Source organism: Anabas testudineus, chromosome 12, assembly GCF_900324465.2.
Source record: "Anabas testudineus chromosome 12, fAnaTes1.2, whole genome shotgun sequence".
Classification (NCBI taxonomy): Eukaryota; Metazoa; Chordata; class Actinopteri; order Anabantiformes; family Anabantidae; genus Anabas; species Anabas testudineus.
This window is the reverse complement of record NC_046621.1, coordinates 13493337-13519553: the sequence shown is the minus strand read 5'-3', so window position 1 is coordinate 13519553 and position 26217 is coordinate 13493337. Positions and strand designations below refer to the sequence as shown.

General features: G+C 40.2%; 4 protein-coding genes across 6 annotated transcripts; 3 read left to right on the top strand and 1 right to left on the bottom strand.

Annotated features, from left to right (window-relative positions):
• Positions 1-2071, top strand: fam167b (family with sequence similarity 167 member B). Its single transcript, XM_026353702.1, has 2 exons — positions 1-363; positions 738-2071. Exons 1-2 carry the CDS (start codon positions 61-63, stop codon positions 999-1001), a joined length of 567 nt encoding a protein of 188 aa, XP_026209487.1. The 5' UTR covers positions 1-60; the 3' UTR covers positions 1002-2071.
• Positions 2072-4240: 2169 nt separating this feature from the next.
• lck (LCK proto-oncogene, Src family tyrosine kinase) lies at positions 4241-16483 on the top strand. The gene is made up of 13 exons (XM_026354160.1): positions 4241-4474; positions 6314-6426; positions 6879-6939; positions 7691-7781; positions 8565-8663; positions 8815-8918; positions 9450-9599; positions 9688-9840; positions 10993-11172; positions 13094-13170; positions 15225-15378; positions 15628-15759; positions 15884-16483. The coding sequence occupies exons 2-13, from the start codon at positions 6319-6321 to the stop codon at positions 16078-16080; spliced, it is 1506 nt and encodes a 501-aa protein (XP_026209945.1). The 5' UTR covers positions 4241-4474; positions 6314-6318; the 3' UTR covers positions 16081-16483.
• Positions 16484-16632: 149 nt separating this feature from the next.
• Positions 16633-20756, top strand: LOC113158329 (probable histone deacetylase 1-B). Of its 3 annotated transcripts, none has more exons than XM_026354158.1 (13): positions 16637-16879; positions 17505-17617; positions 17714-17831; positions 17922-17996; positions 18116-18254; positions 18435-18576; positions 18649-18741; positions 18824-18932; positions 19029-19169; positions 19725-19833; positions 19967-20097; positions 20195-20347; positions 20480-20756. In XM_026354158.1, exons 1-13 carry the CDS (start codon positions 16708-16710, stop codon positions 20533-20535), a joined length of 1551 nt encoding a protein of 516 aa, XP_026209943.1. In that variant the 5' UTR covers positions 16637-16707; the 3' UTR covers positions 20536-20756. The 3 variants fall into 3 exon arrangements, with proteins under 3 accessions (XP_026209944.1, XP_026209943.1, XP_026209942.1); XM_026354157.1 differs by having other exon boundaries at positions 20195-20362; XM_026354159.1 differs by lacking the exon at positions 20480-20756 and having other exon boundaries at positions 16633-16879; positions 19971-20097; positions 20195-20307.
• Positions 20757-20880: 124 nt separating this feature from the next.
• tmem54a (transmembrane protein 54a) lies at positions 20881-25435 on the bottom strand. Its single transcript, XM_026354161.1, has 6 exons — positions 25283-25435; positions 23840-24036; positions 23570-23629; positions 23064-23249; positions 22817-22954; positions 20881-21857 (listed from the first exon to the last, which is right to left on the bottom strand). The coding sequence occupies exons 1-6, from the start codon at positions 25293-25295 to the stop codon at positions 21723-21725; spliced, it is 729 nt and encodes a 242-aa protein (XP_026209946.1). The 5' UTR covers positions 25296-25435; the 3' UTR covers positions 20881-21722.
• Positions 25436-26217: the final 782 nt, after the last annotated feature.

Below are 26217 nucleotides of genomic sequence, written 5' to 3'. Positions count from 1 at the left end.
AATCGCCAGACCACTAATGAGGAAAGCGATCTTAACGTGCACACCCAAAGACTGCAGGCGATGGATTTGAAAACCTTCAGAGACCTGGAGTCCTCCGAGGGAGACGCGGAGGATCTGGACAGCGTGAAAGCGCTCACGGAGAAGCTGAAGCTGCAGACGCGCAGGCCGTCCTACCTGGAGTGGCAGGAGCGGGTACAGAGTCGATCTTGGAAAGAAAACTCTTCCGCGGACAGTGTGAGCTCTGGGGGGCAAGTGGTTTCCCCGCCTGCGATTATAAGAAACGAGAACTCAGAGCTCTCTGTGCGAAACATCTGCGGTTTTGAGACAATTGATGATGCTTTTGAGTTCCTGAGGAAAGAGCTGGTGAGTGAACATGTTAATGTTATGGATCTGCTGTGACACACGGAAATAGAAAAGCATCTGTGTAGGCTGTGACATATACTGACCCTAACCTCACCTTTAAGGGAGATAGACACATCTCCAGGTGTCTGTGATCCACCCTGCATGAATGTCTGGCTTTGAGAGACTGCATGATTTATGTCTTGCACTTTATCACAGGTCAAACAAAGAGTTTGCGAAACTATAAAGTCTGTTTTCTCACATTATCATGCTTCAACCTGCGTATTCCTCATAACAGTGATTTACACTCTTTGATAAGGAGTCAATCAAAACTCCCCTGTATTTTTTTTTTTTTTTGGCATCTCACTGTCTGTTCATCTGCAACCTCACCACCTCAGAGGGAGATGCAGGTCCAGGACAACCGCCTGGCCCGTCAGCTGATCGGTCTGCGAGGGGAGATCCATAGGCTGAAAGTGGAGCAGGTGTGTGACCGCCACAAGGAGATGCTGGATGATGCAACCTACGAGCTGGAGGAGTGCGGCGAGGAGTCTGATCTGCTGTGTGACATCCCCATGAAGGCTGCCTTCGCTCTGTCCACCCCTCTGAAACACCTGGGCCTCACCAAGATGAACATCAACTCAAGACGGTTTTCACTGTGCTGAAAATCTATATTCTTTATTAATGTTACTGAGAATATCCCTAAAGCCTCCTCTGTGTTTATCTGCACATTGTTAGGGTTATTTCCTCCTCTGAAGGGGTTTTGATGACATGAGTGATGAGCGGCTGCCGCATATTTGTGCAAGGAGTGAAAATGAAAATGACTGCTTTTGTGTGCACCTTGTATTGTCATGTATGAGGAAGCTCCTGTGTGCAGGCACACACCCTTAATACCAGCACGCCTCGCTGTTGGACCGAGAATGTGCTGCTGTGCAGCTGGTTCTTCCTTGCTCAGTACAATGTGAATCACAGTAGAGAAACGAAGACTAAAAGCTAGACTGAAATGTAAAGGTGGATACGTGATGGCTATTGTGTTAAATAGCATGTGCCAAAGAAGAGCAGAACATCAAGGGTGACAGTAGCACTCTATAGTCCACACAAAACAAAGTGCTGGGAAGCTTTCTAGTACCAGTACAAACACTTTGGACATAATACTTGACATTAGTGGTAAAATATTTTCTGAGGTTGACTGAAATGAATAGGAAGGAAGACACTGTGCTCTGTGTGGTCATGTCAGGTTGAGAAAATCTCTCACTTGTGATAAAATACAGTGCAGCGGTTAAATAAAGTGACAAATTCAGGCTGCTGTATGCAGCTGGAAAACGTCATCAGGATCAGGGTAGTTCCACTGCCAGGGTCGTTACAGGAAGTAAGAGATCACATTCATTTTGATACTAGTTGTTCTCAAGCCTGAAATATCTATGTTTAGAGCGTATATAAACTCACACCCTGCAGTGACAGGACACAGGATGCTGGGTCTACTGCTGCAGAGCACAGGCTAAGATAAAAATGACTGGACAGTGACAGAGTGTAAATGGTTTACAATTAGTAGCAATAGAAAATAGAGAGAATGTAATATATTTTTTGTGTGTGTGCTGTAGTTTTGATAAATGCAAATACATCTACTGATATGTTTCCTGATTCTATGTAGATTGTTAAATCATGCTACTGTAATATGAATGTGTATCTATGACAAATGAGTATTAAAGCAAAATACCTTCAGTGTCAACTATTACCTCCTGCTCATGTGACCCAAGATTGCTTAAGACAATTGAAAAATCAAATTTTAACAGCACACAGATAAACAGAAGTTTAACATAATAATGAATCTGATAGGAGAATACACTTTGGATTCGTTTTTCACAATCAGTGTTATCATGGCTCGATGTCACCGCACGCTTCATCAGCTGCATCTGCAGACGCTTGGTCACAAAGCCACTCACGCACAATAGTTGTCCTTTCCCTCCACAATACTTTAATGACCTTGTGTGGTAGTCCCACCTATGGATGAGTTCCCAGAGGGATGTACATACATCTTTGGACGCAATTAACACGAAACACAATATGCCTAGGCAGAGTGTAAAATGAGAGCGAGTTGAAATTATTATAATAGAACGTACGTCAGGTCATGCATGGCGTTAGACGGTGACAGTGGAAATGAGTAACATGGAAATTGCACAGGGTCGAGGTATGATAACTTGAGGCCTTATTCTTCTAGTGAATGCTTTTACAATTAAGCACAACAGACTTGTGCTTCTTGTGGCTCTTAGACCTGGCCTGCAGATAGTTTCCCATGACCTTTTCCCCATATCATACCACATGTCATCATATGACCAGAAGCTGATGTCAACATGCAAATAAAGCGCCCATCGGTTTATTTTGAAAGCAAGCAAACTTAAAAATGCGGCTTGTGTTAAAGTAAATATGAACAAGCATAAGCGTCAAACACAAGCGGCAACTCGAAACACACGAAAGAGGCCGGCACCTGCATGGTGAAGCAGGAGGTGGGAGGGTTGGAAAACTTTATGCATATTGATAGTATCGCAATGTGATTGCGTAACAGAATGTGATTTCCAACCACATTTGGAAGTAGTGACAACTGTGGTGCAGAGGAAAATAGGGATACCCTCAAAGCTTCAGAAAGGCCCGCTAAAAACTGATCTCCTACTATGATGAGGCTTTGCTCACCATGTGCCCAGTGATCCAGTGTGTCATATCATCATGTACATGACCGTGACTGATTGGATTTTATACTCAGAAAAGAATAAAACACTAATAATGTGCATATGTGTCTTATTGTGTAGTTGTCTTGCTGAAATCAGCGCAATAAAAGACAAAATTTAACATGTTTCACCCACTAACTGTCAAAAAGAGAAACTTTTTCACCCATCCTTCTAGATTTACACTCTTTACTTTAACGGAAAAAGAGTCGACTCAGGTGGTTTCTTCGCAAGTGAGACTTAATCTATCCTGTGGCAGTCTTCTGAGCACATATGTCTGTGCGCTTCCTGTAAAGTTTGGACTGACTTCCTGCCAGTGCATGCTCTGTAGCAGCAGCCGTTCACCACAAGAGAAGAGATGCGGTCCACAGCTATAGTTGCCTGAGCGGTAGAAAGAGCGACAGCACAGTCTCACAGAGAATCTGACAGTCTTGGTATTTCGTCTCTCCTCCGAGGGCTTAATGTGACCATGGTGTGAGCCATGCAGCCAAGCAGCTTTGGTTAGAATAATGATTTGTGATATTGGTCAGCCACCAATTTACATTTGTTGGTTTTTTTCACTCTGTGAGATGTTTTGGCTATTGACTTGACTCGACCCTGTGAAAACCAAGCTATTTTTGAATGGATAGCTGGCCACAAATTACTGACATGAACCACATGGTTGTTTGACAAAAAAAAAAAAAGCACTTTGTAGTCAACAATACACTAAAGCCTTAAAGCCACAGGTTACACAGTTGTCCCGAATTGCCAAAATAGTCTTAAGAGTGGCATTAAATACAAGAAATTAAAAAATAAGAAATAATTGATGCTACCATTAAGTCTTAGTTACTAAAGTTGGTCTATTTTTAAATCCCCTGCCTCTTATTTGATTGATACACTTGTTTTCTCTTTTTTAAATTTCACCTTAAAGGTCACTGATTCACAGATGTTACACACACAAGCAGCACGCATGACATACAAATATAACCTCGCCACTGTCTCACAGCCTACCATATCTTCCTTTCTCAACTGTATTGGAACATTCACGTTTCGGGAAAGGTGCTTTTCTGACCCCCTTTTACCCAAGAAGCCCATAACGTTCCCCTCTGCTCACACACACAGCTGCATGGCGAGCACCTGTTAGAAGCCTGCAAAGCAACCCTCAACCTTTCAACGACAGGAAACTCTCTGGTTCACTCTCCTCAAACTGCGTGTGTGTATGTGTGTGTGTAGATACACCACATCAGCACGTCTAGCATTGTTAGTTATATTACAAGAAGCGGATGATGACATCTTCACACCCAAGCTACACTGGTGAAAAACTCACTTATCGCTAAAAGGCTACTAAAGAAAAAACAAACAAACTTCATAAAGAATATATCTATGGCGGAATTTCAAATGTAAAATTGTTGGACATTCAGAGGGACATATTTTAAGAGGTGAGTACCAGACTTCTTCTTTACGTGTTAGAGAAGTTTACAGTTGAGAAAGAAATGACTGTGACCAAAGTACTATTATACAAACATGATTGTTTCCTTTTACATCATGTGTATTACAGCGAATATGCTACAAGAAACCGTTTAATGGTGTCGTGTTTGGATCTTTTGATGTTTGCATTAAATATGTTGTAATTTGAAAAACAATGTCAATGAGGAATTAGGTGCACCACCATATGTAATGGAAACTTTAATAACATCTATATTTAGTTTCCATTTGCATTCTGTAATTCAACATACAGGCTCATAACAACACTTATTTACATACTGGTTGTGTGATCGTCATTCTATTAGAAAGAAGACCACATGAGGTGTGCTTTCTCATTAAAATGGAGTGCGTGCTGCGTCTTATTAATCCATTCAATTGGCTTAAAACTCAAAACAAAATATCAACGTAAGGTATTTGTGTGCTTGTAGACTCATACCTGTGACATGTCTACATGTGAGACAATAATTATGGCAATTGGACGTCCAGTCCCAAATCTTATGCGAAATGTCACATTAGAATTGTTATTCACACTACAACTGTGATAAAGGTGCAGTTTTTACATTAAAAAACGTGTTTTTCATGAGGGGACGTTACTTTCGTTTATGATATTTTATGATGTAAACTAAATGCCATTTGAAACACAGCCTATGTCAATTCACAATCTTCAGTGACAATGTCAGTCAATTAGGCCAAATGTTTTTTGTGACTTAATTCACCCTCAACTTAAATACACATAAACAGTAACATAAAAAACATACAGTATTTGTTTTAAAAAGCTTTGAGCTGCAGATCATAATAGGAAGAGGGCAGCCCCTCAGTGGAAAACGCTGACTTTGTTTGCATGACTCCATGAGTACGGGCCAGTAGGCGTAGGCGTGCTAATAATTCAAAAAAACCTTCTTCGGGCCCTGCTGATCCTTCTGTGGCTCCTTCCTTGGGGTCTCACTATAGTGGTTAGTTGTTATTGCCAGGTCAAGGCCTCGGCAGATTTTTCTCACGGCTCTGAGACTTTGGGACAGATTGCTACTGCGATTAGCCCACTGACCCTGCTGCTTGAGAAGTCCAATGGGAGCCAAGTGATCTTGAGAAAGCCAGTTCGTACAATGCACTAGTGTAAAGTCCACAGAGCACGTGCAGACACTGGATTAGACAAGATTAGTATTTGCACAGTATTATAGAGCCTACTATTATTATAAGTCTGAATTAGAATTAGAACATGTTGAGATTTGCTGTGCTGAAAGTGGTGGTGACACCTAAATATTGGTGTCAAAGTTCTGTGATGTGATACATGCGACTCAATATGGTTGTTGGTTGCTGTGTGCCTGTTACATACGGTGTTTAAACACAGTCTAAAATAAAATCTTAGTTTAGAGCCCGAGCCACCACTGAGCCTCCATTTTGGGGCGAGGCCCTCAGATACATTTAAGCAGTTTTCGAAAACAAAACAGTTCTGCGTTCTGTTGGTGTCTTCGACCTATAAAACTGAAAGTTCACCAAGAAAAGAGGCTATTTAAAATAAAATCACTAAAAAAAGATTTTATTTAATTTTATTTTTATTTTGTTGTTTTGTTTTGCACAATTTAAACTGAAGGTCATTATTTTGAAACTATCTTACATTGGTGTACGATACATTTATTTCTAAACACTTTGCAGCACCGCCGTCCAAAACGCTTACCAAAAAGTAACAAAAATACACGTGATGTTTTCCTTTAAAATGAACAATTATTAGGTTATTCATGTTTTTATGCTCATACGGCGTCTTCATAAAAATTACTGGAATTTCTAAATTGCAGAAAAGATGGGATGTAACTGCAGTTCGGACTATTCAGACAACGACTGGATTGAAAACTTGGATGAAATCTGCGAACACTGTAACTGTCCCATACCTCCTCAGTCATGTAATCCAGTAAGTACCGAACATATATACACATACACAGAAGTAAGTATTCTTACTACGAGTAGGTGTCGGTGTGTACTTTGGCATGAATGGGTTATGATTTGTGTGGTTGAATGGGAATGACCACTCAGAGGACGTACAGTACAGATTTTAAGTGCACTTCTCATTTGGTAACATTACATGGGCTAACACAGTTCATTTCATGTTGAGTAAACTTTTCCCACAGAAAATTATAAAGCACAATCTGCTATTGTATGTTTTAGTTTTATAGCTCACACATCTACAAGGGAACATTTCTTTTGTCTATGTATTTAAATGGGAATGTAACTTTTTCCTTAGTACAGTTTGTTGCCACTGTGTGATTAGATGTCCCATGAGATTAGAAATAGAGGAGGAAACCACCTGTATGTGGCAGAATGTTTGCAGCGAGCTGAAGTCTAATCTTGTTTTCCTTTCGACAGTACACAGACCAGCTGATTCCATACCCATCACAGCATTCACCTCCTACATCGCCTTTAGCAGGTAATACAGAGAAGAATATATCTATGGTCACTAATCATTTTTTTAATATAGCCTAACATCGTACATCGTTTTTTTACAAAGGGAAAAATCTAAACGTAGAATTTGTAATATGCAGAAACTATATTGTATAAATAAAGTAAGACATATAATGCAACGTATGTATAAAGTGAAGAAAGTTAAAGTACATTTTACAGGTCATATATTTATTAACATTTTAATTATTAAATGTAGTTAATTTTTCTTTAGGTCCCAATTAAATGTATGTATAAAAAGCTGTTTTGTTTTGCATTGCACCATTGCAAGTTATTCCAGTTATTCCATGAGTGGAGTTTGATCCAGGAGACACTTACTGTTTTGCTGTTTGGACAACAGCGCTGGCTAGTTTTTGTTTGCAACAACCACTTACCTACATTAGACATTATTATTTAAATTGAAATAGCTTATTTTAGCCTTGTTTCATTTTAATTATGCTTTTAGTGATGTTTTGTTTGTGGGCTTCACAACACTGCAGCTACCCACCTCGATTTCCTGTATTTGCAGTTTTATATTTCTGTCTTGAAGTAAAGTAAATATTATTGTCCAGTTTTCTCACCATCACCATTGATACATTAGCAGCAGCCATTTGTCAAAAACAACTCTTTCAACCCAGTAGAAAACACAAACCCATATTCAACAATCACATTTGTTATTACAATAAATAAATTGTATTTATGTGTTATTTAACTAAAATGTACAATATTTCTCCCTCAAGACAATGTTGCTGTGGCCATATACAGCTTTGAACCCGACCGTGAAGGTGACCTGGGCTTTGACAAAGGAGACAAACTCAGGATCCTCAACCAGTAAGTTGCTGTTGAGCAAATAGTGACGTCTGGTAAAACAGAATTATAACATTTCAGCACATCCCTATAGCACTTACAGTGTTACAGAAGTGTGTATCAATATGAATGCATCAATGTAACCCACAAGCATCACTTCCAGCCCTGTTAACCATCATTTACATATCTAAAGATAAACCTGTGTTTTTATAATGGCCTAGTCTAATGCACATGTTGTGTATTTGCAACATTTGCACTTCATTTTTTTCATTTCCGTTCTCTCTTTGTTCTCAACCTCTGAATAAATGCAAAAATGTAGAAAAAGGTTTGGCCATGTGATTAACTTGTGGGTTCCAAAGAGGAAACCCATACGCCTGTAACAGCAGGGGATAAAGGTAAATGTCAGGCTTCTAAACCAGCATACTTATTCAGCCATTAAAACCTTGAATAACAAGCTGTTGGAAAAATGCATGTGATATGCATATTTAGCGTTCTAACCAATATAATGTAGGATGATACACATTTTAACAAAGAAATACAACAGAACATTTAAATTAATAAATAAATATAATATGGAGCTACACAATAATATCTTGGCTGGAAATGGGTTCTGCAACGGCACAAAAATGTAGTAATTAATATAGATTTTAACTTGTGTGCCAGAAAGAACCTATTTGCCAATGGGGACTAAATAGAATCTGGTTTCCGATTGTGTTCCCACTAATGCCAGGAAGTCTAGACTGCTATGAGGCATCACAGATATGTAATCTCACTTGTGTTTTCATCATTGTCTCTTTTGACATGCAGGGAAGATCCAGAGTGGTATTTTGCGGAGTCTCTCACCACAGGCCAACAGGGCTACATCCCATACAACTTTGTTGCCATGTCCACAATGGAGACTGAACCGTACGTCATACAGGAAACAGAATGACACTGCTCCCAACACTAAGTCACTCTGCTTCTACACAATCTCATCTCATGAAGTGCATACTGTGTCCCTCAGGGAAAGGAAGTGGTTAGCTCAATGAGTGACGCTTACTGTGTGCTTGTGCTGCAGGTGGTTCTTCAAGAACATTTCTAGAAATGAAGCCATGAGGCTCCTCCTCAATTCTGGGAATACACAGGGCTCCTTCCTGATTCGAGAGAGTGAGACAACCCCAGGTGAAGTGGTCTTTTTTGTCATCATAGCACTGACTCATATTCTGTCTACTCAAAGTCCAAGTTTCTATTTCACAAGAATGTTTCTCATGTCTTCTACATGTTACTTTGTCCTTTCACTATTACATTTGTTTAAAGATGCTACAACATGACTGACATCTTCTGCATCTCTCTGTCTTATTATGACATTGTTCTCTAATGGATTTTAGCAGTGAACTCAAAACATCACTGTGCCTACACAAAGCCTCACAGAGCAAATATGGCTGGGTTGTAGGCATTTGTCTGCTAGTATCAGAATTCACACTCTAAACTCTGTAGGTATAATTTAGTTAATGGAAACACACTAGCGTGGTAGACAAAATGGTAGTCTTTCAAAAAGTAAGATAAAGAATAATAATGTGACAAAATGACGTAAGTTTCGAAGTTGTGCTATCAGTATTATTAACTTTGAAGAGGGTGGTGATGACACTGTGGTCTGAGGGTAGGACCTGAATTCTGCTCCTTCACAGTAGATTTGCTTTCAATTTGTTTCAGGCTCATACTCCTTATCAGTCAGAGACTTGGACCACAACTCTGGTGAGGGCGTCAAGCACTACAGGATTCGCAACATGGACAACGGTGGCTTCTACATCAATGCCAAGATATCCTTCAACTCACTGAAGGAGCTTGTCGAGCACCATTCACGTACGTACGCTTACTTGAAGCATTAATGAAGATTGCGAGTTGCTTTTCTTGTTGTTTTCTAATTTGTCTCACCCACGGTGTCATCCAGGTGATGCAGACGGATTGTGCACGAAGTTGATAAAACCGTGTCAGTCAAAGATACCACAAAAGCCCTGGTGGCAGGATGAGTGGGAGATTCCCCGTGAGTCACTGAAGCTGGAGAGAAGGCTTGGAGCTGGACAGTTTGGAGAAGTCTGGATGGGTAAGTGACAGAGACAATAAATAAAGTGTTGTACATTTACATTAAGTCATTTGGCAGATGCTTTTATCCAAAGCGGAGTATTAAATGGAACAGGAAGGTAAAATGCTGTGATCACATTAGGGTATCAGTTGAAATAATCTGTGCCGCAACCCCCTTTTTATTCAAATAGATGGACTATCCCCCCTTTCTTTTTCCATCCTCTTTCGCCAGCACAATCCAACATCCCAAACAAACCGCTGCAGTAGAGCTAAACACTGCCAACCGTGGGGCTCGCTTGCATTTCACATTCACTTTCTATTTATAATATCTTCTTGCATGTAGTCTGGGGCACACAGTTTGTTTCTTTATCCTCATCATAACATTGGTTCAACGACATACCATGCATGAATAATGCGAGTGACTTTTGAATCGGCTATGAACAGTGCTTCAGCGTTAGTTTATGTGAAAATATTTGCAAATACTTCTTCACTGTAGACTAGAGAGAGGGATAAATGCTTTGAATCGTGACTATTTTTTATTTCTTTTACTGGGCTACACTTCACCTCACACTGTATGACGTGAGATGCTAAGTCTGCCATGTTACTAAAGTTAAAACTGGTTGGCTGTGGGTTTAGTTGACGATAAATAACAGTGATTGCATGTGAGACAGTTGATAGTTTAGCATGTTGTAGTAGATGGTTTGTCATAACATTTAAAAAGACTTTCATTTTTCATTTGGTGATCTCTGACTTTTCTTGTAAAACCATCATGAGGTTGAGATTTTTTGTTATAATCGAATATATAGCAACCAGTGGATGTACTACCTTTTAATTTGTAGAAGATAGTCCCCCAGATTACTTAAGATGACTTTTTCCTGTACAATTCTCATGTTACATGGGACAGGTCTCAATTGGATTAGCACAGAAAATGCACCCCACCCCAATACCAGTTTATATGTACAATACTTTAATCTGTGACTAACTACCCACAAAACTAGTCCTTCTGGCTTCAGTTGTACTTGTTACCATCCTAACATGCTAAACTCAGAGAACATGCACCTACTGAAAAACAGCGCGTTAGCATTGTCACAAGTTGCTGACATGGCTGTACACGTAATTTAGTTTTACTCAGTACTTTTCAAAGGCCCACTGACATTTAACTATGTGTTTACAGGTGTCTACAATAATGATAGGAAGGTGGCAATCAAGAATCTAAAGATGGGCACAATGTCTGTGGAAGCCTTCCTGGCAGAGGCCAACATGATGAAGAACTTGCAACATGCTCGCCTTGTCCGCCTCTTCGCTGTGGTTACACAGGAACCAATCTACATTGTCACAGAGTATATGGAAAATGGTAGGTTGAAATACAGTATGTGTCACATCCAGAGGCATTTACTAACAACGCCAACAATCAAGATCAGATATCACTGAATGCACCAAGAAAGATGGAAAACCTAGAGCCTGGTTATCGCCACAAAAAGAGTGCTCATTTGAGGATTAAAAGGAAAATGCGTTCAGTTCAGTTTAGTCAATGAAAATATGTCTAAGCATGCCTCAAATCAACATCACCTTCATTTGTGCCCCATTACACAGAACACCAAGTGCAGGGTGTCTGTGCCTGGAGCAAAGACAAACAAAGTATGAGTTATAGTCAGTAAGTGTGTTATAGACGTTCAGGATCAAACATGTTAATCTGTTCTCAGACCCTGAGTAAGAGCTCATGTTTCAACAAAGGATTTAGTTGTCCCATGCCTTTCACCCTTTTCACGAGTCGCAGTGTTCTCACGTCTTCTTCACCTCACTAACTCTGTTGAATTACCTGAATGTCTTTCCATCGTGCGATCACTTTAGCATTGTTATTTGTTTGTTTTTGATGCAGCATATGATATGAGATACGCACTGATGGAACTACGCAGTACAATCATCACCGGTGACTGCACATGAATGCAGCTGTGTGAGCACACCTAAATAAGGGAATAGCGTGAGCTCACGTGCGCTGCCTCTCGAAGCATGCAGCTCTGCTGAAGTGGTCTAGCTCCTGATAGGCTATTTCCAGTTTCTCCTCATGGTCCTCCTGTATTCACCGCTCATTGCACTTCAGCGTTTCAAAGCAAACATGAACTTTCACTTCTTTTCGGACAGGTTATTGGTGTTTACACACCAAGGGGAAGTCTCTCCTGGCCAAGAGAGAGTGTTAAAATACAAGAGGGTGATTCACCATGTTATTGTTCACGGAGACCCCTGATGAGGCCTGGCTGCTTTCCAGACACTGTATTAGGCACACATGTGAGCAAATATTGACGGGCTCTAAGGTAGCAGCAGTAAACAAGCTTCGACAGTGGTTGTTTAGCATCTTGCCACGGGGCCTTCCTCTTTTCCCCTGCCTTTATCCATAACTCAGCAGCAAACTGCTTTCTACAGCTCAAGCAGTGAAGGTTTATTTTTGCCAAAATGCGTCATGTGAAAGTGATCGAGTATCTGTTTCAAACCTCAAACGTTTGCTGTTCACTGGGAGGAACAATAATAAAATGCATACAGAGATGTCACAAGCACAATAACTGCCTTACAGCTCAAGTGAATTGAGAGCCTTTGCGTGGCTTTTGTATGAGTGACCTGTAAACCACCAGCTGTGATTCTACATGAGGCTATTGCTTTGTCTGGGATCCACGTATGGACGGGACACAATTGTCGCCTCTGTTGTCTAGAAAAGGGATGGCTTGGAGTCTCCGTCCTTTCACTTTATCCCTTCTTTTTTTATTACCAAAGACAACAAAGATGGAAAATAACAGGCGTGTCGGCCCAGCTTCCCTTTGTGACCTTGACAAAGAGCGTTCCTCGGCCTTTAAAAGCAGTCTTCCGGACTTAAGCAGAGGAGCAAATGCCTCCTCTTTCCTGGCACAGTCATTTCTCTTATTTCCTTTGGTTAGACTTGGTTGGCCGCTGTGCTGAGTTATTGTTCTGTGCTAATCCTGCTCAACAAAAAAAGCTTACTGTCAGAAACCATGCATCACTTTGACTGATGCTTCTTGTACTTCCTCACTGTGTTATGTTCCTCGATATGAACTGCTATTCTGGTCCTGCTTCATCTATTTACTGTGCTGTATCTCTGTGGGGAATTCTCTAAATCATTTTACCTTTTCGTGCATCTGTAATATTTAGCATATACTGTTGGTAGCAACCTATGTTATTTGTGGAAATGAAATACCAATATTTTGTTTAGTAGTACCAAGATGAACCAGTGTTTTATGATATAATGTTACTGTGATTTCTTACAGGTAGCCTTGTGGATTACCTAAAAACGACAGAGGGAAGCAATTTGCCCACAGGAACTCTGATAGACATGGCGTCTCAGGCAAGACATCTCTATTTATTCATCAGTGTATTGGCCTTCTTACTTCTACACTTCTTTCCCACCACATACCAGATTCCCTTTCATTTTTTATTCTCTCTGCATGATCCCTACAGACAGGAAACTGGCCACCGTTGTAATGAGACTTACATTCAGCACTAATCTTTTAATAACAACAGAGTTGGGTGTGTGTGTGTGCGTGTTTTATGATTTGCGTCTAGCCTAGATACTCTGGCACAAATAAAACTGTGTACTGACCAAACAGGCCTAATAGCTGGCAAACTCAAATTCCCTTTATTTTATCATGCTACATTGTTTTTATTGGATTTGCAAAGGTCGCTCTTAAATCTGTCAAAATCAACGCGTGGCAGGCAACAAAACTTGAAACTGAAGGACTGAAGCCGATTTTCCACTCAATTTCTCGGAGTGAGCTGTTTTTTTTTTTTATCAACATACAGATCTTTCACACCACTGCCACAGCAATAAACATTGTGTGGTTTCATCCCTGTGAAAGTTAATGTTATAAATGTGCCACCTAAACACTTTAGATTATGAATTATCTGTAAGCAAAAAATTAAGCGACGAACAGCAGCTGATTAGCACAAAAACTGGAAACATGGGCTTTTAAATCAGTTGGAGTCCTTGGTCTCCAGAAAGTCACAGCCGGTCCTACCTAAACATCATAAAATCATATTATGTTCTAATGTTTGAACAGATATATTATATTTTCTAGAGTTAGGCTACTTTCTCCCCAATGTTTGTTGATGCTAAGCTAAGTTCATGTTTGATCCTGCCTACTTTTTAGATCACCGATATGAAAGTGGTATCAATCTTTTCATCTAACTCTCAGCAACAAAGCCAGCAGGCGTATTTCACAAAAAAAAAAAAAAAAGCGAAACTCTTTCTTTAGCTTTTACCGCACAGACTTATTCATTAAGAATCTTAAAGCATGCCCACATCTACGTCTTGAACATAGGTGTATTGTGGGTGTGGGAATGGAAAACACAACCACAGGAAGGCAGACTGAAGGCAGTCTAAGAAGACCAAAGAGTCTTTATTCGGAGTAGGCAACTTCTCCGCCACCTTGGAGTTCGGTGCTGAGAAGTAACGTTTATACAGAGCTTTGTAGTGAACATATTTTACGCTTTCAAGCCAGTCATCATGCACTGATAGAGTTTGGGGAAAAAACAAAAAAAGCAATAAACTCTAATCATCCTGTGATGGACAAAGTGATTAACAACCTTTATTTTGCTGCATAATTGGAAACTCTGTTCACACCCTTTTACCTTCTCCTCGAAATTGTACACATTACCGTTCAAAAGATTGTTTTAAGTCCTCACTTTAGACCGGTAGTGTATATACATGTAGTGTATATACATTTACATGTATATACACTATCAAATGAATGGACTGTACCGTAGAGTAAAAAGCTGCTAGAGTGGGAAGATGTCAGACGTTTATGAAACAAACTAAAAAATGTCACATTCATCACACATTGCGCACATATGTGAGAAATTCTTGTGACTGCAGTATGCATCATTGACTGTGGGTGGGGAATTCTGCGGAAATGATCAGCATTTTTCAGCTTAAATATCTCTCACACTAATTTCCTCATACATTAGGTGTAGTATCAATTAACCTCTGAGGTCAGCCTGCATGGAAATGACTCATGTAGAATGTGATTGAATCAGAAAGTCATTTACAGGATTATTCAGCCTGCATGCAGTGAGGTAAAGGCAGGATGGCAGGTTTAAGAATCAGGAAACAGTGATACGTTTTAGCAAGCACAGCTGTGCCCTGGGGTGGAGTATGTGGGAGGAGTACCTGGTAAAAGGTTATAAGGCACTGACCTGGGGAAGTGGTAAACTCCCTGGTTTTGGATCTTACATAGTGCTAAAACACACACAGCCCACTCACAGTCATGTATGTTATGCTTGAACACACACACACACACACACACACACACACACACACACACACACACACACACACACACACACACACACACACACACACACACACACAAGGCTTGTCTGATGAAGTGCTGTCCCCTGCAGGTGGCTGATGGCATGGCCTTTATTGAGCAGAGAAATTACATTCATCGAGACCTGCGAGCTGCCAACATCCTAGTATCTAATGAACTCATCTGTAAGATTGCTGACTTTGGACTTGCAAGACTCATTGAGGACAACGAATACACAGCTAGAGAAGGTAAGAAATCCTTGTAGAGATTTAGGATCCACCATGTTTCCTTTTGAGTCGTTGAAATAATCTTAGGCCTATATATCTTATTGGTTTAAATGTGTCTTTATACATTTGTTTTATGTGTTTCTCTTTCTTGTATTTTATGAAGTGCAGAGACAGATCCAGCTTTATCTGTTAATCATCGATCTGTGTATCAGCGCCACCTTGTGTTCAAGTGTTTTTTTAAGAAATAAAAGTTTCCACCTTTGTTCACAGGTGCAAAATTCCCCATTAAATGGACAGCCCCCGAGGCTATCAATTATGGCATCTTCACCATAAAATCAGATGTGTGGTCATTTGGGATCCTGCTAACAGAAATAGTGACATATGGCCGCATCCCTTACCCTGGTAAATATTCATTTTTATTCAAAACTGCTCAATAACATGACCACAATTCACATTCAGCACAGTTTATCATTTGTGAAAAACATCATATTCATTGCCCACTCTGCTAAATTTACTTGTCATGCAGGCATGTCCAACCCGGAGGTAATTCAGAACCTGGAGCGGGGCTATAGGATGCCAAAGCCGGAAAACTGTCCTGATGGGCTATACAACGTCATGTCAATGTGCTGGAGGGAAAGCGCAGATGACAGGCCCACCTTTGAGTACCTGAGGAGCGTACTGGAGGATTTCTCCACTGCCACAGAGAGGCAGTATCAGGAATAGCCCTGATAGGGCCGAAACATATACAGATATGCAACAAGTTTACTCAAACTAAAGGCACAGCTTTTTCACATGGATGCTGGGTTTTATTTTGTTCGCCGAAGAATACTCCCCTTTATATCAATAGGGCACAAACTGCAGTAAGAGCCCTTTTCTGCATCAACCTTATTCTGATGTGGCCACTTAGATATGATACAATCACATGGAGCGTGACCTTGAACTGTGACAGCTGGATGAGGCAACAAAAAGGAAGAGGAGAGAGGTCAAAGTGCTTCTGGGATGAAGTGGGGACTGATGGAGCTGAATAAGTAGCTGCTCTCCTGGTGCTTGTGATTAAGATGTAAATACTGTCCATTGGCTTCAGCTGTGTTTTACCTCTGCATTTTGAATAAATGTTTTCAACTTGTTTGATTTCCAGTAAAAAAGCTTTACACATACACACGTGTTTGGTGTCACAGTATATTAAGAGGATCCTGTCTTGAGGTAGGCTACTTTGGTTGTTATAAAGCTTGCTGCTTACACAATCAGTGAATGTGTTGCAACAATCTGCAGCTTTTGGGAATCGAGCCAGCAGCTGACTCAAAACGACATGAACTTTTGCAGGATGAAGGTAGGTGTCACGTCGTAAACATGAGGACAGAGGAAACGCCCTCCGTTAAAAAGCCGCTGCTGCCTCATCACCGTGACTGGACGAGTCGCTCGCTGCTGCGGTGTGTGGTGAAAGTCAAAGTCGGACAAAAACTGACCACAATGGCGTTTACCTCCCAGGGATACAAGAAAAAAGTTTGCTACTACTATGACGGTGAGTGGTTATGTGTGTGTAGTTGGGGTTTTGGACGCACTGACACTTTAACCGAGGTGACTGTGTCAGTAATCTGCTGCTAACCTGGGGTGACGTTAGCTAGCTGAGCCTCACTTTTTACTTTTACAGTTTTTACATTTATGTCATAATATCTAAACCTGCTGCTACTCTGTGCACATGTCTCTAACTATTTACCTAAACCATGTTAGTCCACCTTAGTAGCTAGTAAGCTAACAGTGGATAAATAAGTAACGTTAAGTTACTTAACTAACTGTGACCGCAACACTAAGCTAACATTTAAAAAAATAGCTAATGTTCATCTAGCTTCAAATGCGAGTGTAAGATAGTTCATGTTTTAGTGGACATTAGTCTGTGTGTGTGTGTGTGTGTGTGTGTGTGTGTGTGTGTGTGTGTGTGTGTGTGTGTGTGTGTGATTGCAGTGTTTTGATTTGAGGATTGACAGGGGTCCTGTTGCTGGATCATAACAAACATATATTCAATTACAGTGTCACTGAATGTTATAGCACTATTATCAGCACAGACAAACAAGTTGAAGAAGTGATCCCTGTTTACTTCACGTTTGAATTTTAGTAATCAAATAAAATAACTTTACTTCTCATTTTAGGTGATATTGGAAATTATTATTATGGTCAAGGTCATCCCATGAAGCCCCACCGAATCCGCATGACGCACAACCTGTTGATCAACTATGGCCTCTACAGAAAGATGGAGATATATGTATGTTAAATTAAAGACATAGCTTCCTTGTTGGATTACAGGAAGCCCTCTAGCTTTTCGTGTGTGTCAGAAGCTCATCTGTCCTCTGCGTTTCAGCGTCCGCACAAAGCCAGCGCAGAGGAGATGACCAAGTATCACAGCGATGAATACATCAAGTTCCTGCATGCAATCCGACCAGACAACATGTCAGAGTACAGCAAGCAAATGCAGAGATGTGAGTTTGGTCCGAGAGGTCAGCTGTGTAGGTTTGTCAACTTTGACATGAGCGCAATCCTGTGGCTAAGTCTCCACTGTGGTTTTGCAGTTAACGTGGGCGAGGACTGTCCGGTCTTCGATGGTTTATTTGAGTTCTGCCAACTTTCAGCAGGGGGCTCTGTTGGTGAGTTATTTTCCTTGAAGTTACTGCTCAGACAAACATCATGTTTTGGACAGTAACCGTGATGTCACTGCCACATCAATGTGATAAGTTCCCTATAAACAGTTAATTATCTGCTCCAGCTGGTGCTGTAAAGTTGAACAAACAGCAGACTGACATAGCTATCAACTGGGCTGGGGGCCTGCATCATGCCAAGAAGTCAGAGGCCTCTGGGTTTTGCTATGTTAACGACATTGTTCTGGCTATTCTTGAGTTACTAAAGTGAGTACAAAAAACACCCTGACACTAAAATTAGTATTGATTGATTGGATGCTGCTCTACATAAACATTGCTGATGGGTTTGGGGTCTATTTTTTTCCCAACCAGGCATGTGATTTTTGTGCATTTTCACAGACCACTCTTTTCAAAAGTTGTAGGAAAAGATCTTTTCCTTCTTTCTAGATACAATCAGAGAGTCTTGTACATAGATATTGACATCCATCATGGAGATGGTGTGGAAGAGGCCTTCTACACCACAGAGCGTGTTATGACAGTGTCTTTCCACAAGTATGGAGAGTACTTCCCTGGCACAGGTGACCTGAGGGTAAGCATTGACATTAGATTCACATCAAACTCTCAGAATAGAGTGACTTAACTTTTATCTTGTTCTCCACAGGACATTGGCGCTGGGAAGGGCAAATATTATGCGGTGAATTATCCACTGAGGGATGGGATTGATGACGAGTCTTATGAAGCCGTATTCAAACCTGTGAGAAAATAATGTTTGTCATTTGGAGTTGAAAACGTCCCTGTGGGCAGAAACATTTGAGAATAGATTTTCGTTTGTGTAGGTCATGGCAAAGGTGATGGAGATGTACCAACCCAGTGCAGTGGTTCTGCAGTGCGGTGCTGATTCTTTGTCAGGAGATAGGCTCGGCTGCTTTAACCTCACTATTAAAGGTAAGTAAACTGAAACGTTTTTGTTCTCATGATGTTACAGGTCTGTACGTTTACCTAAAAAAACACTTTTCTCACCACAAGTAACTCTGTGCTTAGGCCATGCCAAGTGTGTGGAGTACATAAAGAGCTTCAACCTGCCACTGTTAATGCTAGGTGGAGGAGGCTACACCATCCGTAACGTGGCACGCTGCTGGACATACGAAACAGCTGTAGCCCTTGACTGCTCTATCCCTAATGGTAAGTGGTTTTCATTTGAAATCAGATTTTTCGAAGCTGATAATTATATTATTATATATTGTACTGATATTGTCTTGTCTTAATGTAGTGTATAACAAATGCACCATATATGATACTGTAAACATATTAGAGACAAAATAATTAATTTGTCAGTTAATAAGAATGATGACAGCTAACGTCCACTTAAATCTTTCAATTTTCTAAAATCATTTTCAGATATTTGGTAGTAAAACATTGTAACACAACAGCAGTTATTTTAAGACATATCTTTGTAATATCATTTTTCATTATGTATGACGTTCTATGCAGAACTGATAATCACTTAAATGGTGGTAATAATATACCAATAATATACAACATACACTCATTTGTACATGCCTGCTAAAGTATATACACTGCAAATACACTAAATTTGAATTTGCTGGATACAAACCATGCATTTAATTTCATACCAGATAAAGAATAGAGCTTGGTTTGAAATATTTGTAATAGAACCTTTTAAAAGAACAATAATAAAAATGTATTGATCTTGTAAATGTCCTCTCAACCCTACAGAGCTCCCATACAACGACTACTTTGAGTACTTTGGGCCAGACTTCAAGCTGCACATCAACCCTTCTAACATGACCAATCAGAACACTAATGACTACCTGGAAAAAATCAGGTGAGTCTATGAGAATCCAAATGTGTTAAGAAGTGTCAGGTTGTATTATGTGCATTTTGCACAGCATCACCTGAGTTGTTTTTAATGTGTCTCTGTAAGTGTCAGTATCTTAAACCAGCTGTCTGTCCCATAGACAGCATTTGTTTGAAAACTTGCGTATGTTGCCTCACGCCCCGGGAGTTCAGATGCAGGACATTGCAGGGGACACTGTACAGGAGGACAGTGGCGATGAAGATGAGGAGGAACCCGACAAACGGATCTCAAGTAAGAACCGCATGCATAGCTGAGGTCTCTTGCAGGGAACCCTCCAAATAGGCACATAACATGTTTAAATGTGACCCTGACTTGTGATTATGTGCAGTCCGCACGCATGACAAGAGAATAGTGCGTGAGGAGGAGTTCTCTGACTCAGAGGATGAAGGTGAAGGAGGCCGCAGAAACACAACAAGCTTCAAGAAGGCCAAGCGACCCGAAGCAGAAGGAGAAAAAGAGGGAGAAGAAAAGGAGAAGAAAGGTGAGGAGGTTAAAGGTATCTATTCATTTCTTCCATTCTCATCTCACACTACCATATTTTAGCACCTATGAAGTCACATTTGTTGTGGTTCATTATTGTGATGGTCATTTTTGTTTTTCGGTATGTTCTTAGAAGTACAGGAGGAAGAGAAGGAGGCTGAGGATGAGAAAATGGACACATCAAAGTGAGAAAACGCTGCACTCACTTATTGACTGTTTTGTCCTGGAAGTGTTACTCATTTCCTTACTCTGGATCCTTTAGACCAAAAGAGGAGTCCTAGACACCTTGAGGTCATTTGCACACAATAGATGTATCTTAAAGTGAGTTGTTTCTCTTCTTATAATTCATCTTTCAAGGCTGTTGCTGTGAAAATCGGTGACAGACTATTCCTTTGTAATGAGGGACCTTTCTCCCTCAATCTGGTACAGGGTTTTAAACTTGGTTTTCTAGGATACCTTTTCAACTTGCTGTTTACACACTGGAGTCAAACCTTCATTAGTATTGTTTTTGGATGCTTTGTCATTTTTGTCCCAAGCCTTTTTTTAGCTCAGTCGCCTTTCTTTGTGATCAGCACTGCACAAATGGCTTGGTAGGTGTATGCTTTTATATAAGTGGATTTAAATTATTTAAATTGGATATTTTGGATACTCTGTTTAATGTCTTTCAGTTGCACTTTGCCCTGTGCCTTTGAGTACATAGTTGATGCTTTTTCTGTAATATATTTGTGTTACTTGCCTGCTAAGGTCACTAAAAGAGACTTGTCTAAACCTATATACCTCTTATATGTCAGGTTACTGACACATGGCCTTTATTACATTTCTGTCCTGCCTCACAATATTGAAAACATTTGAACCCTGTCATGTGACAACTGGTGTCAGATTCTACTGTTTAGTATTCAGTCAAGACAAATACCAGAATTCATTTAATTATTGTGGATATATTTGTATTCTGTGAACATGAGTAAAAGAGCTTTATACAAAACACCAATATAAATACATATGTTGATTATGTATAAAATGTCTTGTTTGGTACAGTAATTATGATATGATTATATGAAATATATATTTTTAAAATTGAATCATTTAATAGTAAAGGCACAGATGACAGTGTGTATTATATGTAAGACTATCAATTTAAACATTACATTACACAACATTATTTCAAACCAATAGCAGTATTTTATCATATTAAAAACTCTTGGATATACAGGGAATTAAAGTACTATTGCTTTATCTGACACAAGTCCCACAAATGTCTTCCACCGACATTTTCTATGTGTAACAGACACATGAGATACAACATCTTCAGAGATCATGTTGCACCATATCAAGTTGAGCCCGGCAGTTTCCAACCTATGCCCTTAGGTTTAGCTGGTTCAAAGCCAGTCACTCTGCTCCACTGCAGTGTTATGGTCCAGCAGTTCGTCCCGCTCTGCGGGGTCAGCATCAGCATCTGTCTCTGACTCTTCTACTGGTGGTTTGAAAATTTCAACACTTCTCTGGATTTGCACCTGAAAGAGTGCATGATTTGGGAGTGTCATAAATACACTACCTCACATTCATGACCTCAGCTCGAACATGTTTTGACGATGACCTGACCTTTGCCTTTTTGGAAATAATATTCATAGTATTAGGAAAGTGACATGTCAACATCTCCAGTTTCAACTACAAGCCATGACTTTTTGAATATGTTGTGTGTTGGAACAAAGATGTTTGGCAAACTCCGATTCTCTGAGGAATAGGTAGCATTATTACAGTGTTGGTAATACATAACAATAGGAGGAACATATGACATTCTATGTGCATTTGAGGACAGGATGATGTGGTGATTAACCTAAGCCAGTGTTTTCAGTTTAAGCCATGGGACCTGAGACTGCATGAAATGAGGAACACAGACACAATTTCTATAGTGCCCTGTTCATGCTCGTCTCGTCAGAAGGTCTAGTCCATCACCTTCCATTTGTCTGTATTAAATTCGATGTCACATTACTATTTGTCGATGTGTTGAAGCCAGGTCAGTTTACTGTTGAACCTTCCCTTGATCTAATGTTTTTCTTACTGCTGTTATGGTAGGTGTAACTTAAACATATAATCAGATTTTCAACAATGAATTTTTAAGACATTTATATGTAATGTAGTATGACATTCTGAGGAATAGAACCTGTGCTTTTCTTAATGGACACTTCAGTGAATCCTTTCCTTTTTCCATGTGTATTTTTCTGATTTGCCCAAATTGTTTATCCTGCTTTGAATACTTCTAGCAGTTCAGTGTTGAAATTGAGTTCCTCTTTGAGAACTTCCATTCACCACTGTACTATTTACATGTATGCAAAGCAATACATATCCAATAAAGTACTTGTCTAACTGAAATTCATGCTCTTGCACTACACACTCATTTCCTGCAACAAGGTCTGCAGGAGGTCTACCTAACGTTAACACTGATAAAGTTAGTAATCTGATAGGAGCTTACCCTCTTAGCCTGGGTCGGCCTCTTTCGGCACGGGCAGAGGTAGAGAAATGAGGTGCAGGCAGCAAAGCAGTGGAAGGAGAATGCCATTTCCACCACAGACATGAAGACGAGAAACGCCCACAGAACGACTGTGGTTGTCTGATCAACAAAAAGATGAAAGCACATAACTGATCAATAACAATATCTTATTGCATCAGTCGAAGTCAGTGTTAAAACAGCTAAAAATAGATACTTGTATCCAACTTACATAGACACGGGTGGGGTCAAAGGGGCATTCGTAAGTGACGCTTGCAGAGCTTGCAACATCGTACTTGCACTTTAGTAGACCCTGTCCTTTATTAATAATGGCCTTTACCATGGATGCTAACAAGCCCAAAGTAGAGGCAGCTGCTAAGAGACCTGCTAAGAAGCCGAAAACCAGCAGGATCCACTGCTGCAAAGACAACATGGTAACAAGATATATTTTTTTACATTATTTCCTAAGTGCAAATAAAATGTGCTATTTATCAAACTGCTTCAGGAGATATGGGAGAAAATGTAGGAGCACGAAGAAGAAATCAGTTGGGAGTGCAAGTTCTGAGATAGCACATGAAAGATTTGGAAGAATCATGTTTATTTGCTTTGTTCAGATCGCCACACTAATGCACTTTGTCAAAAACAGGGCAAGTTCTGACAGGAGCCAGCAAATGACAGAAGTGAGTGAGTTAATAGAGGAGTAAGATGCTCTGCCCTGGAGAGGGGAAGTGTACTTACCAGGATCTTGCTTTTCTTGTTTTTGGATAGAACGATGGCCATTATTCCACCGACAATTCCCTAAAAGGCAGAAGATGACACATGTTCACTGAAGAAAACACAGATCCATCCATCACAATTACAAAAATGGTTTAACATTGCTAGTTAAAATTGCTCCATTCAAGGATTAATGATTTACACTAAAAAACTTTACACAACCTGCAGATAAACTGTACATGGTAATAAATGTAAATGGGCTTGTGAGTTCTTCATGTGTGTCATAATACTTACCACCAAGCCTGCCACAATAGCAATGACATTAGAGATTGCGTACATCAGGGTCTGGGGCTCAGACAGTATGGAGATGTGCCTGAGCACAGCGCCATGCACCAGCGCTCCAAGAAGAAAGTTAACATGGCCCACCAGCACCAGCCCCAGCCCCATCTTCATCAGGGCTTTGTTGTCTTTGAGGCTGGCACAGCATACTCCTAGAGGAAGCAAAAATATGAAGTTCTGACCTTATACTTTTTACTTTAGCTTTAAGCATTGTGGCCTTAATGATAAATCCACATTGACATGTGTCTCTGATGCCATAATAGAGTAGGGAAAACCCAGTTGTGTGCACATCTGAATGTGGCAGGAACTCTATTATAAGATGAATAATAGTTTGCTGAAGACGAAGAACACAAATGCATTAGATGTTATACTTATTAACTGAGCTGTAACTGCCATACACTGAGAACGTGTGCGAGAGCTGACTTTGTTACAGCGTTGTGGTTTCAGCAAAGCAAAAGGAAGCGGGCCAGCGGTTAACACACCGCGTCAACACTCAAGACTAAGGCAGTTACCACATCTCCAGCAGAGATGGCTGAAGATCTGATCTAAAGCGTGATGCGAATTGGTGCAGCTACGGTGACAGCTGAGAGAAGTGGTCTGAGGAGGACCGTGTTGCAAGAAGATGTGTGGAGGATGAAACAACCGCCCACGAGGGTCCCTCCTCAACCAAACAGGACAAAGCTTTGGGTGGGGTGTTCAAACATCCACCACCACAGTTACTCAACCTGAGGGGTCAGAGACAAATACCTTCACCTGGCCTGTCACATTCGTTCCTGCAGGTGGGTGCTGTGGAATTAACTGCCATGTTTTTGGTCATAATACATCCATTCAAGCACATCCATCCTTTCATTGTGTCAAGCTTGTTCTCTCTCCATTCAAGAACCTTTTCTCACATATTGTCACACAGTGTACAGACCCGAACAAAAACACCATGATATAATACTCATAGCAGTCTGCATCTAAACAGACGTGATGTATCTGCCAGTTTATTCTGCTGTCTCTCTCATTCATTCGTCACGCTTGGTAATGTCTGACATATAGTGTAGGAGACAGAATACACTGTTTGGTCTGCATGGTATCAGACCTATCAACATCCATTAATCACAGATCATACAGGTACTCAAAAAGTTTCACTTTTGAGTTAAACTCAAAAACAAAACAGTAAAAAAAAACACAACACCAACCCAAGCTGGGTGGGTTTTTATAAACATATACATTCAAAATGGGATTAATAGATAAGTAATAGGGCGTTACATTGTTCCTTCAGGGAATTGCCGAAATAAAAACATGCAGATTCCGTGTTTTGTCCGCAGAGCTGTGCGCGCAGACCACGCCTAAAGCTGTAGCGCGCAGCGTCCTCACACGGAGCGTCAGTGAACACACGTTAAAGTTACTCACCGCAATATACCATGGTGGATTTCCTCTCCTCTTAGTGTACAAGTTTTATTAAAGTCATTTTCCGACAGCTTCTCGATTATGCGCTTGTGGTGGCTCTTATCTTCGTCTACTACCGCTCACCTGCGGACGGACAGACCTTACCTGTGCGGAAGCTCCGCCCATTTCTCAAGTTTCTGTGCACGTAATTTAAGCTCGACTTGACCTGAAAGCCTCAGATGAGGAAGTATAACGTAATAAATACAAAGCGTTATTTTGTCAGCCTCACATAAGCTGGATTTCTGAAATCTATAATATAATCTATATAATCTACTTCATATTAGAGTTGATCATCTTAGCAAAGACAAATCATATCTTCTTTTATTCTTCTGCACAGACTGATAGAAAGATTTGTGCACAGTCAGTGTTTGTTTGGGATAATGCAGGGCGTTCATTTTGAAACTTGTTCTCTATGATAAACTGTGTTTTCTGTTCTTTGGCTTCTGACTAAATGAGAAAATGAGGCTGATTTTAGAACCAGAGATTGATCAGAGTACAGTTTAGATATTATTAATGTTGTAAACACCTATGGTAACTTGAAATTAATGTTATTTTTTAATGGAACATGATACGTACAGAAGCCCACAGTGTTCCTTAATGTAAGTTTAAAAGACGAATCATTAGAAAACCATTTAGGTTAGAGCTGTAACAAGTTGTCAATGTATCGATTAGTTATCAAACAAAAAACGGTTTGTCAGCTATTCTGACTATTGATTAAGAACATATACAAAACATTACTGGTTGCAGGTTTGATTGCCATATACGATAGTGAACTGAGCGCTTTAGAGTTTGAGCTCATAGCTGGACAAAACGGCCTTGAGCAATGAGAAATGATTATATGCACATTTTACTTTCTTTCACTATGTACACTATGTGAACTATTTTATATATACCATAAA

Bases quoted from the DNA above. Each gene is read 5' to 3' on its own strand.
- fam167b (XM_026353702.1), top strand. From the start codon at position 61: ATGGATTTGAAAACCTTCAGAGACCTGGAGTCCTCCGAGGGAGACGCG. The intron at 364-737 runs GTGAGTGAACAT...TCACCACCTCAG, and splicing joins AGTTCCTGAGGAAAGAGCTG to AGGGAGATGCAGGTCCAGGA.
- lck (XM_026354160.1), top strand. From the start codon at position 6,319: ATGGGATGTAACTGCAGTTCGGACTATTCAGACAACGACTGGATTGAA. The intron at 6,940-7,690 runs GTAATACAGAGA...TTCTCCCTCAAG, and splicing joins TCCTACATCGCCTTTAGCAG to ACAATGTTGCTGTGGCCATA. The intron at 8,664-8,814 runs GTACGTCATACA...CTTGTGCTGCAG, and splicing joins TCCACAATGGAGACTGAACC to GTGGTTCTTCAAGAACATTT.
- LOC113158329 (XM_026354157.1), top strand. From the start codon at position 16,708: ATGAGGACAGAGGAAACGCCCTCCGTTAAAAAGCCGCTGCTGCCTCAT. The intron at 17,832-17,921 runs GTGAGTTTGGTC...GTGGTTTTGCAG, and splicing joins CAGCAAGCAAATGCAGAGAT to TTAACGTGGGCGAGGACTGT. The intron at 18,255-18,434 runs GTGAGTACAAAA...CCTTCTTTCTAG, and splicing joins GCTATTCTTGAGTTACTAAA to ATACAATCAGAGAGTCTTGT.
- tmem54a (XM_026354161.1), bottom strand. The intron at 23,630-23,839 runs GTAAGTATTATG...TCTGCCTTTTAG, and splicing joins CTATTGTGGCAGGCTTGGTG to GGAATTGTCGGTGGAATAAT. The intron at 22,955-23,063 runs GTAAGTTGGATA...TTTGTTGATCAG, and splicing joins TTGACCCCACCCGTGTCTAT to ACAACCACAGTCGTTCTGTG.